At 37.8% G+C, this 18,203-nt stretch overlaps 1 protein-coding gene across 12 annotated transcripts in view; it reads right to left on the bottom strand.

Annotated features, from left to right (window-relative positions):
* The window catches only part of TRIP12 (thyroid hormone receptor interactor 12), a 105,408-nt gene that overhangs the window by 79,827 nt on the left and 7,378 nt on the right, over positions 1–18,203 (bottom strand). For 6 of the 12 annotated variants that reach the window (XM_065880443.1, XM_065880441.1, XM_065880439.1 and 3 more), the window contains exons 2-3: positions 10,086–10,211; positions 8,442–9,244 (exon numbers count right to left, since the gene is read on the bottom strand). The exons of 1 other annotated variant lie outside the window; for it this stretch is intronic. In XM_065880443.1, coding sequence (XP_065736515.1) covers positions 8,442–9,244; positions 10,086–10,211 — 929 coding nt within the window. The remainder of the gene's footprint in view (positions 1–8,441; positions 9,245–10,085; positions 10,212–18,203) is intronic. 5 more of the 12 variants (XM_065880449.1, XM_065880448.1, XM_065880447.1 and 2 more) reach the window with 2 other exon arrangements.

Raw genomic sequence — 18,203 nt, forward strand, 5'->3', positions numbered from 1 at the left:
AACTATTGCCATTTGCAGCAACATGGATGGACCTAGAGAATATTATGCTTAGTGACATAAGTCAGATAGAGAAAGACAAATACAATATATCGCTTATATGCAGAACTAAAAAATAACACAAATAAATGTATATACAAAACAGAAACAGACTCACAGACATAAAAAACAAACTTGTGGTTACAGTGGCAGTGGGAGGGGGGGCAAAATTACAGATTACAGGTATGAGATTGACAGATATAGACTACTACATATAAAATACATAAGCAACAAGGACTTACTGCATAGCACAGGGAATTATATCCAATACCTTGTAATAACCCATAAAGTAATATAACCTGCAAAAAAAAGGAATCACTATGCTGTACACCTGAAACTAACACAATATTGTAAATCAACTATACTTCAATTAAAGAAAGAAAAAGAGCAGGGGGAAGGAAACCTTTTTTTTAAAAAAAAAAAGGAAATGAGAACAAAATAACCTCTTGAAAAGAAAAACAAAGATAGCGAACATGAAATAAAAAATCAATACAAAGGTTGGAAGAAGCTGCAGAAATCTACCAGAAAGTAGAACAAAAAAGGAAAGCAAAAACAAAAAGATAAGACCAGAACCTTCCAAAAGGACAATTACCCAAAATAATAGGTGATCCAGAAAGAGAAAAGAAGCAAAGATCGGGTGACCAACTGTCCTGGTTTGCATGGGATTCTCGTAGTTTTAAGGCTAAAAGTTGGTCTTGGGGAACGCCCCAAATCCACGGGAAACCAGGACTTCAGATCACCCTAACAAGGAATGAAACAAATGCACAGCTATGCCTATGTCACGACATTTCTAAATAACTGAGGCAAAGATCTGTAAGTTTCCAGAAAAACAGGTTATATATACAGATCAGGAATCAGAATGCTTGCAGTACTGAAATCTAAATAACATAATTCTTCAAAATTCTGATGGAGAATAATTTCCAACCCAGAACTGTATTTTCAATCAGTCTGTCAAATAAGTATCAAGGTTGTAGATTTTCACATTCAAAACCTGAAAAAACAAAAAACTTAAAAAAATCTCATATGTACTTTTTCTTAGAAAGCAAGTGGAAGACATGTTCACCAAAACAAAACAGTAAATCAAGAAAGAAGATGCAGGATCTAGAAGCAGGAAACTAAATAGAAGACTAAAGAAATACCTGAAGCTAAAAGCAATGTAACCAGGCATAAAAAGGGCAGCCATCCAGAGGCCTCCTTTCTTCAGGAAAATGAAACAAATCCATGTAGACAGCTTGAGAAAAGATTTAGACAATGCATAATGAGTTTGGAGTTGAGTGACGGAGTCAAAGAAAAGGAAAACAACAAAATAATTATTAAGCTCAGTAAAAAAAAAAAAAAAAAAAAAAGTTGTAAGAAAAGAAAAGTTCCTACAGACTCAGTGTTAACTGAGCAACGATCATGACTGGAAAAATGTGAAGCATGTACAGTATGCGTTTGGTGGGTGAATAGGTGTGGTAAATCTCCCATATAGGCCACACAGTAGTGCTCTAAGTGAAAAACTTCAACAAATAGACATATGAGCACATACGTCTCACATTATAGATACGGAAGTAAATACCAAAATGACTGGCTATGCGGAAAGGCAATGTGGCAGGAAGCCTGCTATTTTTTAATAATAAATCTTATATCACTTGACTTTAAACTACACATTAAGTATTGATTAATATGAAGGAAAATTTTTAGCAGGATACACACAGGAAGAAAGAGACAGCCCTTAGGGATGGGATTAAGTTATTATTTTTTCTTCTTTGTACGTTTTAACATTTTCTGGATTTTTCATTTTTGATAACACTTTATAATCAGAAGTATCAAAATATTATAGAACACAGAGGCATGAGTAAGAAAAAGCAATTTTCATTTAACTGAAATATAAGTTTAGTAAAATGTAATTTGGCTGAATTAATTCTTACTCTGACCTGGTACGGTTGTTTAAAATTCACAGTATAAAACAAAGCCAAGCCGTAAAGAGGTCAATAATATTTGTTTCCATTTAATATTCCTTTTTAAAAAATCTGGCAACTCATTTTTGGTAAATTACTATTGGTAATATGTGGTTACAGATTAGTACTATAAAAGTTTTAAGTACTAAATTATTTTAACAGTTGCTTTATAATACAGAAAACTCTTAACACTCAATCCTTTTTCCTTTAAGCTCCTCACCCAATACATCACCAGGCTAAAAGATAATTCAATTTTTAAAAACTCAGCGGGTATGGCCCTCTAAGACCCAACTAGGTAAAACCAAGAGTTTACTTTTAAATTATTCTGTCCTGCTTGACTCATTCTTCTTTCCTCTCTCCGTGCTAGAGGCACAAAGTACCATGTCTCTTAGCAGAATTACCTTCCCAGAATTCGGCATCTGCCTGGTTCTTTTCTAGTTCTAATAATGGCTACAGGCTGCACGCAAGTCACAGAAGAGTATGAAACTCAAGCTGAAAATGAGCTGGTAACTACTGCTGACTATGTTATTAATAATGTGCACATGATGTCTACTTTAAATAATGGAAAGTGAACTGGACCTACAAATAGACATATCGAACTGGAAACATAACACCTTTAAATTTTTCTATAAATACATTCCATAATTAATCGCAGATTCTGATCACAAACTGTTTCTTACATGTCTATGCCATCCATCACCTTCTACCATTAAGACAGTACATACTTTGAAATAGTCAAATTACTTCAAAATTAGCCTAAAGAGAAGATAGATTAGCAGAATATTATAAGAATATTTTTAAATATTACATCAAAATATCACTGAATATTTTAAAAAATCATTTGTATCATTACACTGCCCCACTGGTTTTACATGCTACATAAATTTGTTAAGACTGTTTGCTAAGATTAAACAACGCAAAGCAAGAATAATTTCCAAATGCAGATTAAAAATTGTCATATAACACTATCCTTTCTGGGGTATTCTCAAAACCCAATTGGGCTTCCCTGGTGGCACAGTGGTTAAGAATCCGCCTGCCAATGCAGGGGGACATGGGTTTGAGCCCTGGTCCGGGAAGATCCCACATGCCGCGAACAACTAAGCCCATGCGCCACAACTACTGAGCCTGCGCTCTAGAGCCCGCGAGCCACAACTACTGAGCCCACGTGCCACAACTACTGAAGCCAGCGCACCTAGAGCACCTGCTCTGCAACAAGAGAAGTCACCACAATGAGAAGCCCATGCACCGCAATGAAGAGTAGCCCCTGCTCACTGCAACTAGAGAAAGCCTGCACGCAGCAACGAAGACCCAATGCAGCAAAAAATTTATAAACTTTTACCAACTGACACAAGGTGACCTTTGTCCCACAGCTATCTTGACCAGCTGCAGTTGGCAAGCCACAGTCTTCCGGTAGCCCACCACAAAGAGCTGTTTCTCTAGTTCTCCTGCCAGCCCTAGTTCCTCGCCAGAAACTTGTTCAACAGATGCCAAATCAGCACACCAGGAAAGGTCTTCCTGCTTCAGTGACCCGATTAAATGTGTCATTTCCCAAAGCGTGTTCCATGGACCACTGCTGTCTCCCAAGGTAACAGGTGGTCAAACAGATTTATAAAATAATGGGTTAAACAGAAGTGACCGTAAGAATTCTCACAGCTTTCAAATACTAAAGCATATCCTGAATCTCCTTGAGTGATATCTGACCATGGGGAAATGGGTTTTCACAAAGCATCATGTAAGTACTGTTATTCCTACAATTTGAAAAAAACTTCCTTTACCAGGAAGTTTTACTGACCAATCGTATCTTAGAATGAGCCTATACCTGAGGAGACATATCACCTTCTAATTAACAGGTTCACTGAGTCCTAAAAGTTGAAGAAAACAACCTACCCAATTTGGAATGCTTTCTATCTCACAAAATGTCCACTCCATTTTTTAGTTAACTGACATATTTTTTTACCCAGAGTTGCTAACCCACTGAATGGACTGTAACCACTGAATCTAATTCTGCCCCCAGATTAAGGTTAAATTAAAAAAAAAAATCAAACTAATTCCTAATGCATACAAAAGCTCTTCAAATCTATCGCAACAGTTCTCAATTCACATTTTATGTTTATATGGTATTTTAATTTTACAAAGTTGTTTTCACATACATTCTTTCATTTATGCTTCACAAGAATGAATATTATCATTCTGCAGAGATCAGGGATTAGGTTGCTATCATAATTGTAGTTCAATGATTTGCCCAACCCCACAAAACTACCAGAAGACAACAGAACTTTAAATCAGGCTCTTCCAAATCTAAAGACAGTATGTTAAACTGATCAATAGCTAGGATTTATATCAATCCTTCATCTTCAAAACGATGCTCCTGAATGCTCTGTCCTAAGATACTCAATTTCAGCTGTGCACCCTAAATTTCGCGGTGCATCCTATGTACTATCGGCGCTGTGCTCAGGCTCCTCACATATTCATTCCTCAAATAGCTACTGTGCCCATTTTACAACGAAAAGGTTGCCAACTTTCTCGTAGCCACCAGCTGATAAAATGGCAGAACTAGGATTCAAATCTAGGATTTTTAGCTCTAAATTAAGAGCTCTCTCTCCCCAAAATACCATTACTTGAAGCCCAGGGATTCCTCTAAGATACTTCATTTTGCCTCTATATTCTTAAATAAAATTACCAAGTACTGCCAATCCTCTTGCAGTACTCCTCCTTACATAAACTCTTTCCTAAAGTGACCTATTTAATCATACCTAAAATTCACCCTGCCCTGTGTGACTCCAGGAAGCCTGCCTGGATTTAGCTCACCCAATCTACTCAATCCTCTGCACCCTATTCTCACAACTAATTTCTGGAATCACATGGCCTGGGTTTGACTCTTGGCTCTGTCACTTCTTAGTTCTGTGACCTTGGACAGGTAACCTGACCTCAATGACCCTGAGTTTCTTTACCTGTAAGAAGTGAATAACAGTACCTGCCACACAGGGCTGATGAGGAGTAAATGAGATGATCCATGTCAACTATTTACAAGTTGTCAGGCACTTGTAAGCACTTTAAGTATTTGCTATTATTTTGTTTTGAAATGTTTTTCACTTATTTGTATAAAGAAGCAAACACACAGTTAATGGTATAATATGAACCCCTGGGTTCACACAGTATTCACCCCTAAAGATGAATCAATACCAGTAAAGAAGGATCAAATAAAAGTTCATCTCCTCTGGGGTCTTAACATCTCTTAATGACCCAAATAGACTGCAACAATAAAACACAAACAACTAACATGGATGAAAAATAAGTGACATAGCAAAGAAAACAAAGGCTTCAAAGTCACACATACCCACCCCATCTTCAAATCCTAACTGTCACTTATGAGATATGTTACTCTGGCAAGTTATTTCACCTCCTTGGAATAAATTTCCTTAATAACTATCATCAAGCACCAATTTTTTGGAAAAGTAAATGTTACTGCCTATGTAAAATACGTGGCACTTTTAGATGTGAAACAAATGCTGGTTCCCTTCTCTTGCTTCAACAGCTTAGGCTACAATTAGAGCTTAGAACTAGGGTAGAGGCAATGAAAATGGGAAAGTGATATTAGTGACCACAGAACGCACAGATTTTGTGAAAGCAGGAAAAGCAACTATGAAGTGCGCATATCTGCACTGGTTTTATTACGGCACAGGGGCAGCATCAAAACCCTCGGGGCTTCCTGTTTGAGAGCAACCTCACAACCAAGAAAACCCCGCTGATCGGCCACTGGTAGGGTCAGGTTTTCTTTTAAAGATTGCACTAACTGACATGTACAAAAAGAAAGCTGGTCTCTGAGAAGAGTTAAGGACACAACACTCGAGAACAATCTGCTCAGGGCTTCCCTGGTGGCACAGTGGTTAACAGTTTGCCTGCCAATGCAGGGGACACGGGTTCAAGCCTTGGTCCGGGAAGATCCCACATGCTGCAGAGCAACTAAGCCCGTGTGCCACAACTACTGAACCTGCGCTCTAGAGCCCGCAAGCCACAACTACTGAGCCCGTGTGCCACAACTACTGAAGCCCGTGTGCCTAGAGCCCGTGCTCCACAAATAAGAGAGGCCACCGCGATGAGAAGCCTGCACACCACAACGAAGAGTAGCTCCCACTCACCGCAACTAGAGAAAGCCCGTGCACAGCAACAAAGACCCAATGCAGCCAAAAATAAGTAAATAAGATACATAAATTAAAAAAAAAAAGAGCAATCTGCTCTCACCTGTGCCAGGACCCTCCTAGAAATAAGAATTGAAAGAGATGAGCTCTTCAAATGAGGTAGGCTGGAAGGGTTAGAGTGAATCCCTTGGACCATGCTGTAAACTCAACCTGGGCCACTGACTGTGGATATCACACAGCTACTACACACAATGGAGACACACAAGCACGCAAATACAGATGCACTTAAAAGTAGACAGAGGAAGAGGTATAAAAGCAGAGATAAATAACTCCAACTGTCAAGAAAACCTTGTCTGGACCGATGGACAAACGGCTGTGTCCCTTTTTACCCAACCTTTTACTTCCTTTTGACTTCGGGATACCAATCTTCATCTTCATCCGATATTTATATTCACATTCAAAAGATTTTATACAGATATACTGCATATTTAAAATAACAAATAGAACAAATTCTATAATTTAAGAGAAAGAGATGTTACCTTCACAATCACCCTATGATACAGGTTAAACAAAATTTTACAATAATGTCTACTAGTATTCTTGTCAAAATGTTGCTAATATTGAACCAACTGAAAATAGTTTATAGATTGTAGAATTAAACTAAACAGAGCTAACAGCTCTGATTCAACACTAGGTTAGGCTGGTTCAGTATTAAACTTTCACAAGAATACTAGTAGACACTATATAAAGTCTTCCAAAGACCAAAAAACATTCTAGCCCTATCAAAATGTGGACCTGAAATTTTCTTTGTGGGCTCAAAAGGAGAAAAGATGGTCAAAAACAAGCTTCTTGGTTAAGTATTACAAAAATTAAATGCTCTGAAAACCATAGGAAGTGCTGTTTTGTTCTCTGTTATGTGCATCATTTAGATTTCTCAAAATAGAAAAAAAATGCACTTCATCATTACAGTAGTCATGTAATTGAAGAGGGTCACCACGATTTTTTATCAGTTCTAATGAAGTTAACGTTTGGCTTCCTGAAGAAGTCTTTTTTGGAAAAAAGAGGGAGAAAAGTGCCTCAGGATGCCTTATCTACTGTTTGTTTCTTTGCTTGAATGTATTATTCTCAAACATTAGTTCTTTCTGCTCCACTATACGCTTCAAGAAGGCAATTTCTTTCCCATTTACCTAGGACCCAGAGCCCAGCGCAATGAACGTAAGAGGTATTCATCTTTAGTCTAAGCTCCTTAAAGGCCATAAAATATTACATGTGAATAAAGTTTAATTAATACTAGGGTACATTTATTCTAATAACTTAGCTCAGGATTTCCACACATCAAGAATGTGTGGAACAGTGGTCTCACACACAGTGTTAGAATCCCTGGTGCCAAAGTGGTTAAGAAAGCACCTGCCAATGCAGGGGACACGTGTCTGAGCCCTGGTCTGGGAAGATCCCACATGCCACGGAGCAACTACGCCCGTGCGCCACAATTACTGAGCCTGCGCTCTAGAGCCAGCGAACCACAACTACTGAGCCCACGTGCTACAACTACTGAAGCCTGCGCGCCTAGAGCTTGTATTCCGTAACGAGAAGCCACTGCAATGAGAAACCTGCGCACCGCAATGAAGAGTAGCTCCCGCTCGCTGCAACTAGAGAAAACCCGCGCAGAGCAATGAAGAGACCCAAAGCAGCCCTAAATAAATAAATAAATAAATTTATTTAAAAAAACAAAAAATGTACAATACCAAAAAAGAGTATTTGATCTCCAACTGTGGTCATGACCAACTCATAACTAGAACAGTTTTGTTTCTGGTTATAGGAGAAAAACCAACTTGCTGTCCTACTCTGACATTAGAAAATAAGTGGCGGGCTTTCCTGGTGGCGCAGTGGTTGAGAGTCCACCTGCCGATGCAGGGGGACGCGGGTTCGTGCCCCTGTCTGGGAAGATCCCACATACTGCGGAGCGGCTGGCCCCGTGAGCCATGGCCGCTGAGCCTGCGCTCCGCAACAGGAAAGGCCGCAACACTGAGAGGCCCGCGTACCAAAAAAAAAAAAAAAAAAGAAAAAAGAAAAGAAGTAGCAAATGCTGCAAAGATAAAGATACTAAAACATGACAATTTAGTAATAAGGCGGGAGCATTCCTTATCCATCTCCATAAAACTAAATGTGGTGTATCAATTATTATACACTTTGTGTACAGATACAGGTACAGTAATAAATCTAAAACTGCCTCAGACTGACTACCTTGAAAACCTGATCCCTCTTGACAAACCCAGAGAAATTTTCTTTAATTAAAAAAAAACAAAAATCTTTCGAGTAAACTTACTTGCTAATTTGGCCTGTAATCCAGAAGGTCCAGGTTTTGATGTCTCTGACTTAGAAGACCCTGGAAGAGACAGTTTTGTTTTAGGAAGGCTAACTTTAGGGCTGAAACGAGCAGCCCAATCAAATTTTGAAGAGCCACCAGTTTTACTCTGTTCCTTTTCCCTGCTACTTCTTCTTGGACTGGGACTGGATGCTGAACGGGAACGTCTGGCCTTGTTCTGGTCTTTTCCTTGTTTCACCCTGGCACCTGGTGGAACAGTAGAGGAGGCCGAGGCTACAGCAGAAGATGAGGAGGAAGTAGAGGCAGCAGAAGAAGAATCGGTGATGGTGCTACACCCAGCTTTGGCTGAGGCGGCCGATTTTGAAGCCAGCTTGGTAGGTTTTGCAGATCTCTCTTCGGCACCAGTTGCTTCCGACACAGAACCACTCTTTATACAAGAACTCTCTGTCCTCTTTCTTTTCTGACTCCGTGAACTAGCAGTGGCCCCACTCTTCCTGGTATGAGCCTTGCTTGTTGATGGAGACTGTGCAGATTTCAGTTGTTGCTCCTGGTCTAAATGTCTCTTCTTTGACTTACTGTGTGGCTTACTTGTTTCTGAGGGAGATTCAGTATGCTGAAGTGCTCTGGGTTTCTTTGCAGAGTTAGGAGAACTGGTCCTGTTGTAGTCTGGACTAGCACTGCGTTTCACTCCTCGAGAACTGTCTTTCTTAGGCACCTGCCCCGTTTTCTGCCTTTCTGAAGTATTGGCTCTGTCTGGATCCTCTGGTTGTGGGACTATGACAGCAGATGATGAACTGCAGCTTCTAAGAGGTTAGATAAAACAAGAGTTAATATCAGCCTGCCATCGTTAAACCTGTCGTATAATACTTATTTATTAACTTCTCAAATCTGTGGAAGTAAGATTTTTTTAAGTGAAAAAAATTTCCTGGTAAGTCCAGTAACTAAATAAACATAGGCTCGCAAACGGTTCAAAATTGAGGGATAAAAAAGGGGTGGGGGTGGGGGGAGAGTGACACTTTGGATGGTAAAATATTAGAAGATCAGGCTAATTCTTTAGCCCAAAGATTACTGACACTAACTCCCCTAATCATAAAACAAGAATTAGGATTACAAGAAAAAGAATGCTTACTTAGTAGTTCAGAACCAGTTGAAACTAGAATACCGATACTCTATTTACAAACACAACTTCTTTGTCAAAGCTTAAAATAAATAAGCATTAACATATACACTTTCAAATTGAAGATTAGAAAGTTTTATATTGTAGTATCAAATATTTACAGTCACATTCCTTTCCAAAGACTCCTATCAATTAGATCTTAAGACATCACTGATCTGTGGCTCTGACAATAAAAAAACTAAGAAATACTGGATTTAAAATGGCATTTCAGATGCCTATAATGGTTTGTTAGGCAAAAGGAGAAACTCGCAGCTCTCTAATCAAGGAGGATAAAGCACTATCTGGGGTATGTTGCACTGACATCACTGCAGAGGTGATTCACTATTAATCCTAAAAGTTATACCCGGATAATAATGAAAACATGTATCGCAACATTTTGGCATAACCTGGTACGTTTTAATATTATGCAATGATTCAAATGCAAATAATTCTGCCTTGAAAAATGTATAAGCAATGTGAAGATTTACCTTTTAGAAAGGTGTCCCCTTGACAGTTCAGAAGTAGTATTAGACTGCACTTTGGGTGCCTTAGAATTAGATTTTCTACTCTCAGGAGGGCTATATCCCTTATGTTTTGCCTGCCCTAAATGTGACCTGTCAGCAGAAAACCAAAACAGAAATCTATCAGGAAAATGAGATGCAAATACAACACTGAAAGTGAAATCTTTTTTCATTAAAAAAAAAAAAAAGCTTCCCAATTCTTCATTATTGACTCTACCCTTTCCCCAAATATTTCTATAATTAAATTATTATTCCATCAAATAATCTGGCCAAAGAAATTACCTTTTAGAACCAACCCTCTCAATACCCAAGAGTTAAGATTTTTTTATAACCAGCTGAAGTACACCAAAAAACCAAGTCCCAGATAAAAAGGTAAAGAATTTACCACAAAATATTCCAAACACATTCAAAACAATTGCACCATTGATACATGGTTGGGTTATATTTATAATAAATCAAATCCTTATGCCAACATTGTTTTAAGAGCAAGTTTGAGGGACATGAAGAAACTGTTTTCAGTTGTTAGATGTTTAACCTCTGGCAAAGGTCACATGAGATTTACACAAGCAAAAGGAAGCACGCACGAACATATACCCAGAAAAGTTGGTGCTCCAGAGGTGAGATATTAACGGAACAGATGCAATTTATGTAATTAATGGCCAACATCCATCCTTCATGTAAGTAACATAAAAGAGCATATTCTAATGAGAATAATAAAGTTCCATTAATGCCAAAGCTGTTTACTTTGTGAAAAAAAAACTTTTAAAGGCCTTCAGTCTGAAATGATCTCAAAGGAATTCAGAAATGAGTCACTGAACGCTTACACGATAACTCTAACTGAACATATAAGGATGCCGTACAGTTCTTAACATATCATACGTGTTCCACCATCTCTTCAAAAAGATGATCTAAGGTTTCTGGTCTCAGTATCTTTATTGTTTTCTTTCATTATTGCAGAAGAACTCAACACTGGATTCTTGAAAGAAGATATGGCATTAGCTTCTCAATGAAAGTGAATATTTCTTGGGTCCGTACTATCATTTTCATTTTTAAGGTTTTAATCCAAAGAAGAATAGTACTTTCTAAACATTTAACTAGATCAACTACTAAAAAACTATAGTAACCTATAGTCTTTTGTGTGTCGTAGTCTTTGCTTTAGTAATGATTTTTCCCCCCACGGTATATGTTATATTTTCTCTGGGTGTATCCAAGCTGAACCTTATAGGAGTTTTATATACTATGATTTAGTTTTTATTTTTCCTAGATATTCTTACATTGGCAGACCGAAATTTTGCTTTATCCCATGAGTTTCTTGTGAGAGATTTAGTTTCTAGGACTTGCTTTTGTTTTTGTTACATTTCTAGTAACAGATATGAGAGTTCTACTTTTTTTTTTTAAAAAGGAATAAGATTGAGTCAATTTGCAAATCATTTCATAGTTATTTTTTAAAAAGGGAGGTAAAATGTTGTTTTCAGGTATACAATTTAATATCCACGGAATAATATTTATAAATTACATCATTCAGGTTCTCTACATTCTTATTTTTGTAAAGTTTGCCACAGATTAATCTTTTAATTGAATCAATTTCTACTTCACTTCATAATAAAATTTAAAATATTCGTTGCTGTATTCCTTGAAAATTTAAAAATCATATTAAAAGAAAACCTTATCCATTCAAAGTGATAACGTTCAAGTAGTTAAGTAGTTAAATGTCAACCCTTTAAAAATAAAAACAACAGAAAAACAAAAAAAAAACACCATAACATATTCCTAAGTAAGTCTCTTTGTCGACAGAAATTGACCAACACTAACCTAATGCTGATCCCACTGCAGAGGCAGCACTCCTCCTCGTCTCGACCAAATAAATTGTCCTCTGGTTTTAAAATACATCTAACTTTATAGCCACCCAAACCCACTCCTGCATTTTTCATGTCCTTACTAACACTTTCAAGGAACTTAAGAATTTAGCAGGTAAAGTCTCAATATGTATGAAAGGGGGAGGGGAAGGGAGGAAAAAGAACAGAAAAAAAACAGTATCCAATCATCTGAGAAAGTGAGGCTCACAAAACTGGCTTAAATCCCACACTTATCTAATTCTACCTTTCCTAAAATTATTTTTAAGTGTGATATTCTGAGGCCTTGTCTAAAAATTGTTTTAAATATTATGAAACACTGACCATTTATGTCCTTCTGACTATTGTTTAGCATGATCTTAATATTGATACATTTTCTGTAGAGGGTAGTAAAATACTTCCAGCTTTCTGGGAGGTACTATGTGTCACAAAAGCAGGTATAAACAACACAAACAAATGGGCATGGCTATGTTCCAACCAAATTTTTATTTACAAAAGCAGGCAGTAGGCTGGATCTGACCCATGGGTTTTCCAACCCCTGACTTACCACAAGAGGAGTAAGCAACCAGATGGTCACCATAAGTAACTATGGGCCCTCCCAAAGTGGGACTCTATTTTATCATGCCCATTTATAAATTATTAATGCTCAGATACTGTAAGGAAATCTCCATAAAATAATAATGCCCAATTAGAACAGCCAATTAGAGTATAACAGCATTCAGCACTAAACGAGTCTTGATGCCTTTTAGCTCATTTTACCAACTCCCTCATTTATCAAACCTTATTGTTTAACATTAATTTTTATTAAAAAACATAATCTCTTTAAGACCTGTAAAAGTTATATCCAGTGTAAATCAAATTTGCAAGAACAAGACAATAAAATTCATGACAAACTCTTAAGTAGCACCAGAAGGAGCCCATTTAGTGAATTACAGCCCAAGATAGTTGGGTGGGTGGATGGAGCGGGGGCACAAGTATATTCAGGAGCTTCTACATCAACCTATGGATGTTGCTGGAAAAAAAAAAAATCTCATGCTCTGCAAAATCACCCACTAAAAATAACTGGACTAATGGTGAAAATAAGATTGGAAACAGAGCACTCAAACCTATGTTATTTTGCAGTGTGAGTACTAACAAAAATGTCATCAATTTTAATAAAAGATTAAACCTTCACTAACATTTGCACCAATAATCCCAGTTGGTCCACTCATTAGAGTTTTATTTTTGTACTTTCTCCTTTAAGTGTAAATTTTTCAAGATATTTTCTTTCAGGACCAGCTTCGACAAAATTAAAAATACAATTCTGGGCGAGACTTCCCTTTTTGACATTTTCTTTCTTTATAAATATAGGAGTAAATGGTTTTGAGCTTCCTGGGAGTGTTACCAGTGCGAAGTGTGGTAGTTCTGGAAGCCACTGAACTAGCTATTTCTTGCACTAAATGATTTCTTTAACCCATTTCTGCACTATTTCCAGGTCTTTCATAAGACTTCATAGATTACCAGTTCATATATTAACACTATAGGAAAAACTGCCTATGACCTGACACTACTTCCACATCATACCGACATCATTTTCCTATTTACCAAGTACCTGCGTGCCAACTCATGTTAAAGAAACCCAGGTTGCAAACAGCATACTATAATCAACTCTGGGTTATGGGCTTTCAACATTAACTTGAAAGCAAGTCTCAAACACGCCTCTTGCTGACTTTTAGGCAAATTGTAGTCACTGTCCCTTCTAGATACTCAAATTGTAGTGACTGTCCCTTCTAGATACTTAATTTGGTAGTTTTAAAGACTAGACTTGGTAGTATTAAAGATTAGAAACCATCTCTAGTCCAGAGGACAACTAAAAGAGGCCCAAACCTTGTAGCAAAAAGTATTCTTATTCTAATCTTAGACAAAATGAGGAAGGTGGCTAGTTACAAGGAGCTAACTAATTCCTTGTATTACAGTTCCTGGATTTTCTTTGAAATTAGTATCTATGCCAGACATACAACTCAAATATATGTACATATTACCAAATATAAATAATTTGGTACTTAATTATATCTCCAAATTTGTTTGTGCATGTGTATACAGACATACAGACATTTTTATGCTCTTATATTTTATATACAGAATTATAACATTATAGCTTTGTGTTCCAAAGATTAAATGCTTTGTTTATAACGCTATAAAATGCATATTATAAATAAGACCCTGATTTTCAATAATCAAAGTGGAAAGTTCACTTAAACCACTTTAAACAAAAAACTAATGTTCTCTGTAAAATATACTAGTTTCTATTTCAGTCATAAGACAGAAGCTGAGTAAGTCTGACCAATGTTCCTATGTTCAGTTATGGAGAAATGCTAGCCCAAATAATTCTGTAATTTAGAACTCCTTATTTATCTTAAAAAGCAGCGGTTTAAAAAAAAAAAAAAACAACAGTAGTGGTTCCTCCTCTGGGGAGTATTCTGAAACAGTATGTTGGGGAACAGTGGTGCTGTTGGCATTTTTAGCAGGTAAGGACTAGAGGTAGAAGATGTCATGCAATACACAGAACCATGAGACACAGTGAAAAACTGTCTCATCACCCATATATTTCGAATAGCCTTGATAATATATGAAGACCTCATGAAAAAACTTAAAATCTGGCCATGACATAGGGGAAAAATAGGCTTATAATTTCTCAGTTTAGATTTGTTTTGCATGGTTTTCTATATACTTAAATTCTGCAGGAATGCATGGGAATCCACAAAAGACTGTATCTGTTTTTTGCAGCTTGACCAAGAGTCATGCATCATTTTGGAAAAATTTATAATGAAAATGCTGCTTACTGCATTTAAGTCTGTTGTTGCAGCTGTCACATTCAATAAATTCAAATACAGATGCAAGCATCTGAATATAGTGTCATCTTCTGTCAAGCACCCGCATTTACCTACTGAAATAATGTTATTTTGTTATCAACTGTTTTCCTTGTTTATTTTCACCTTTGTAAAATGCTTGTACATTATTATATTCATGTTTCTAAACTGTGGAGGGAGGCTTTTTATATACTTCTTAATTCAAGATACTAAAGTAGCATCAAAATAAAGATGTTTACATTATATGATACACATTATAGACTGGGAGCACTGGATCGAATAGAGTTGAGAACTACTGTGCCAAGCTACTCAATTCATACTTGCACTTACTTGGTTTCCCAACTCAAGTATATGCAAGTCACGACAGGGCACATAAATACTGACAACACACTACACTGTGTCCCGTCCTCAAAGAGGTTAGAATTCATAAAACAAAGAGATCTACCAAGTGCTACAAAGTTCACAACAAAGGGAGAAATTACTCTTAGCGGGAAAATACAGGTTTTATAGACCACATGGCATTTAAACCACACCCTGAAGAATGAAAAGCTGAGGAAAAAGAGTGTTCCGCTTAAAGCAGCATAGACAAGGGCAGAGAGGCAGCAAATTTTAAAACCCACCTGGCAAATGATATGAATTTCCCTGAGCACAGAGACACATTAGGAAACAAGGTTGGAAGGACAGGCTAGGGCTTAAATGCCTTTTGGAAAGATTTTGTTCTTAATCATAGCTTGGAGTAAGAGACTAACAACAGGGTTGGAAACATGCAAAGCCAAAATTTTTTATGTTCAACAATCTGGGTATACTGAGAAAGGGTGAGTAAACTACAATAACTTTAAGTTATTATGCAAAGAAAAAAAGGCAGAGGGACTGAAAATCAAAACCATATATATACACTAATATGTATAAAATAGATAACTAATAAGAACCTGCTGTATTTTTTTAAATAAATAAAATAAAATTCATATTTAAATAAACAAACAAACGAAAACCATGGAAAAAGATGCCCACACCCCCAAACGGAATCTCACAGCTCAATTTACTTTTGCCCCTACCTTTCACAAATAAATTAGTTGGGTGAGGGGTATAAACACTGAGATAATAAAAGTAAATTAGTGATTAGTGATAGATTAGTGATACAATACTATCTCATGAACTGCACTGGCTTTTATAAATACCTGGATAAAAATGTATTAAGATGACCACAGAGGACTTCCCTGGTGGCACAGTGGTTAAGAATCCACCTGCAAATGCAGGGGACACGGGTTCAGTCCCTGAACCGGGAATATCCCACAGGCTGTGAAGCAACTAAGCCTGTGTGCCACAACTACTGAAGCCCGTGAGCCCTGGAGCCCACGTGCCGCAACTACAGAGCCCACGTGCTGCAACTACTAAGCCCACGTGCCACAACTACTGAGCCCACACGCCGCAACTACTGAAGCCTGCACGCTCTAGGGCCTGCATGCCACAACTACTGAGCCCATGTGCTGCAACCACCGAAGCCCACGTGCCTAGAGCCCATGCTCCACAACAAGAGAAGCCACTGCAATGAGAAGCCCGCAGAGCGCAACAAAGAGTAGCCTAGCCCCTGATCGCCACAACTAGAGAAAGCCCGTGCGCAGCAACAAAGACCCAACGCAGCCAAAAAAAAGAGTAAAAAATTAAAAAAAAAAATAATCCAAAGAAACCCAAAAACACAGAATAAATAATTTTAAAGGTGTGATTATGTGATAAGCTTTATACTGATTCTTTAAAGACATTATCTAGCTTAATCCTCAAATGACACCAGAGGCAGGTATATTTCCATTTTAAAGATGTAAGAATGGAGGCTTGCCCAAAATCACCCAGCCCTTGGGCAGGAAAGGTGAGATTGAGCCCATGTATTCCAAATCCCTAAATTTGAAACACCACTGTTACATCTAGGGGCTTAGTGGTGAAAGTAAAAAGCCAGTATCTAGTTATTAAATTTTCCCTACCCATGCTGGTATTTCTGTTCCTGACTGTATATGTCAAAATAAATGGCTTAAGGCTTTGGAGATACTATATGAGAAAAATAGAAGAAAACAATCACGTTTTCCCTTCTGCTTCAAAAGCAATAGCCTTCCATATATGATATTGAAACTTGCTGTACAATTACTGAAGAAGCATTTGCACATATTTAGTTTTTTAGTCACACTGATACTCCAGGAAAGCATTCTGAGACTGAGAAAGCATTTGGAAAAAGTGGTATGGAACATCAGATTCCTTCAGTACTGAGGGACAGGAGAATCAGAGCAAATCGTCAGTTAAGATATGAAATAATCTATGGCAGCTGATGCCTTATAGGTTTCCAATAAGCTTACGAAGTGACTTTTGGACAAAATTTCACATTTGATGATTAAAGCAAGAAATATATAATGCAGAGAAAATTACACAACATATAAAATATTACTTTGTTGGTCCAAGAAATAATTTAACATGGATACTATTAAGAACCCAAAGCACACAACTTCTACCTAGAAAAAAGTAGCCTCTGTTCCTCTTTAGACCAAGACAACCATGCCACTGTTGAACGTAACACTGTCAATCTTGCCTCCCAGCACAAGGCCTGATGGGACAGACCAGCCTTCTGAGCATTACCAAAGCAGCCCAAAAAGTGGAAAAGCATGTGCACACGTGGTTCTTTGGGTGAAACTCAAAGTGCATAATTATGCAGTAAGATTTGCCATTACTGAAAGGAGCAAGTGACAAGTTACTGGGCCAACTCTAGTATAAATTGTTTTTTAAAGTGGTTTCAATTTAGTCCTAAGAAACAATGACGTCATTGTCACATCACACTGTCTCCCCTTAACATTCATTCTCCTCCTCCCAAAGATGAGGAAGCTTGCACTTCCATCTGACTGAGCAAAGGTCAGGATATAAAAAGAGACAGAAGGAACACCAAAAAAGGAATATTTAAAAAGGCAGGGTTTCCCTGGTGGCGCAGTGGTTAAGAATCCGCCTGCCAATGCACGGGACACAGGTTCGATCCCTGGTCCGGGAAGATCCCACATGCCGCGGAGCAACTAAGCCCATGTGCCACAACTACTGAGCCTGTGCTCTAGAGCCCACGAGCCACAACTACTGAGCCCATGTGCCACAACTACTGAAGCCCGCGCACCTAGAGCCCGTGCTCCACAACAAGAGAAGTCACCGCAATGAGAAACCCGCGCACCGCAACTAAGAGTAGCCCCCGCTCGCCACAACTAAAGAAAGCCCGCATGCAGCAATGAAGACCCAACGCAGCCAAAAATAAATAAATAAATAAATTTTAAAGATGAAAATTAAAAGGCACCCATACTGGTTAATTAAGTAGGAGAATGAAGAGAACAACACACAACTGCATGGCCATGCTGCCCTAAGTG

The sequence above is a fragment of the Phocoena phocoena genome, chromosome 7 (assembly GCF_963924675.1).
Source record: "Phocoena phocoena chromosome 7, mPhoPho1.1, whole genome shotgun sequence".
In the NCBI taxonomy this organism is placed as follows: Eukaryota; Metazoa; Chordata; class Mammalia; order Artiodactyla; family Phocoenidae; genus Phocoena; species Phocoena phocoena.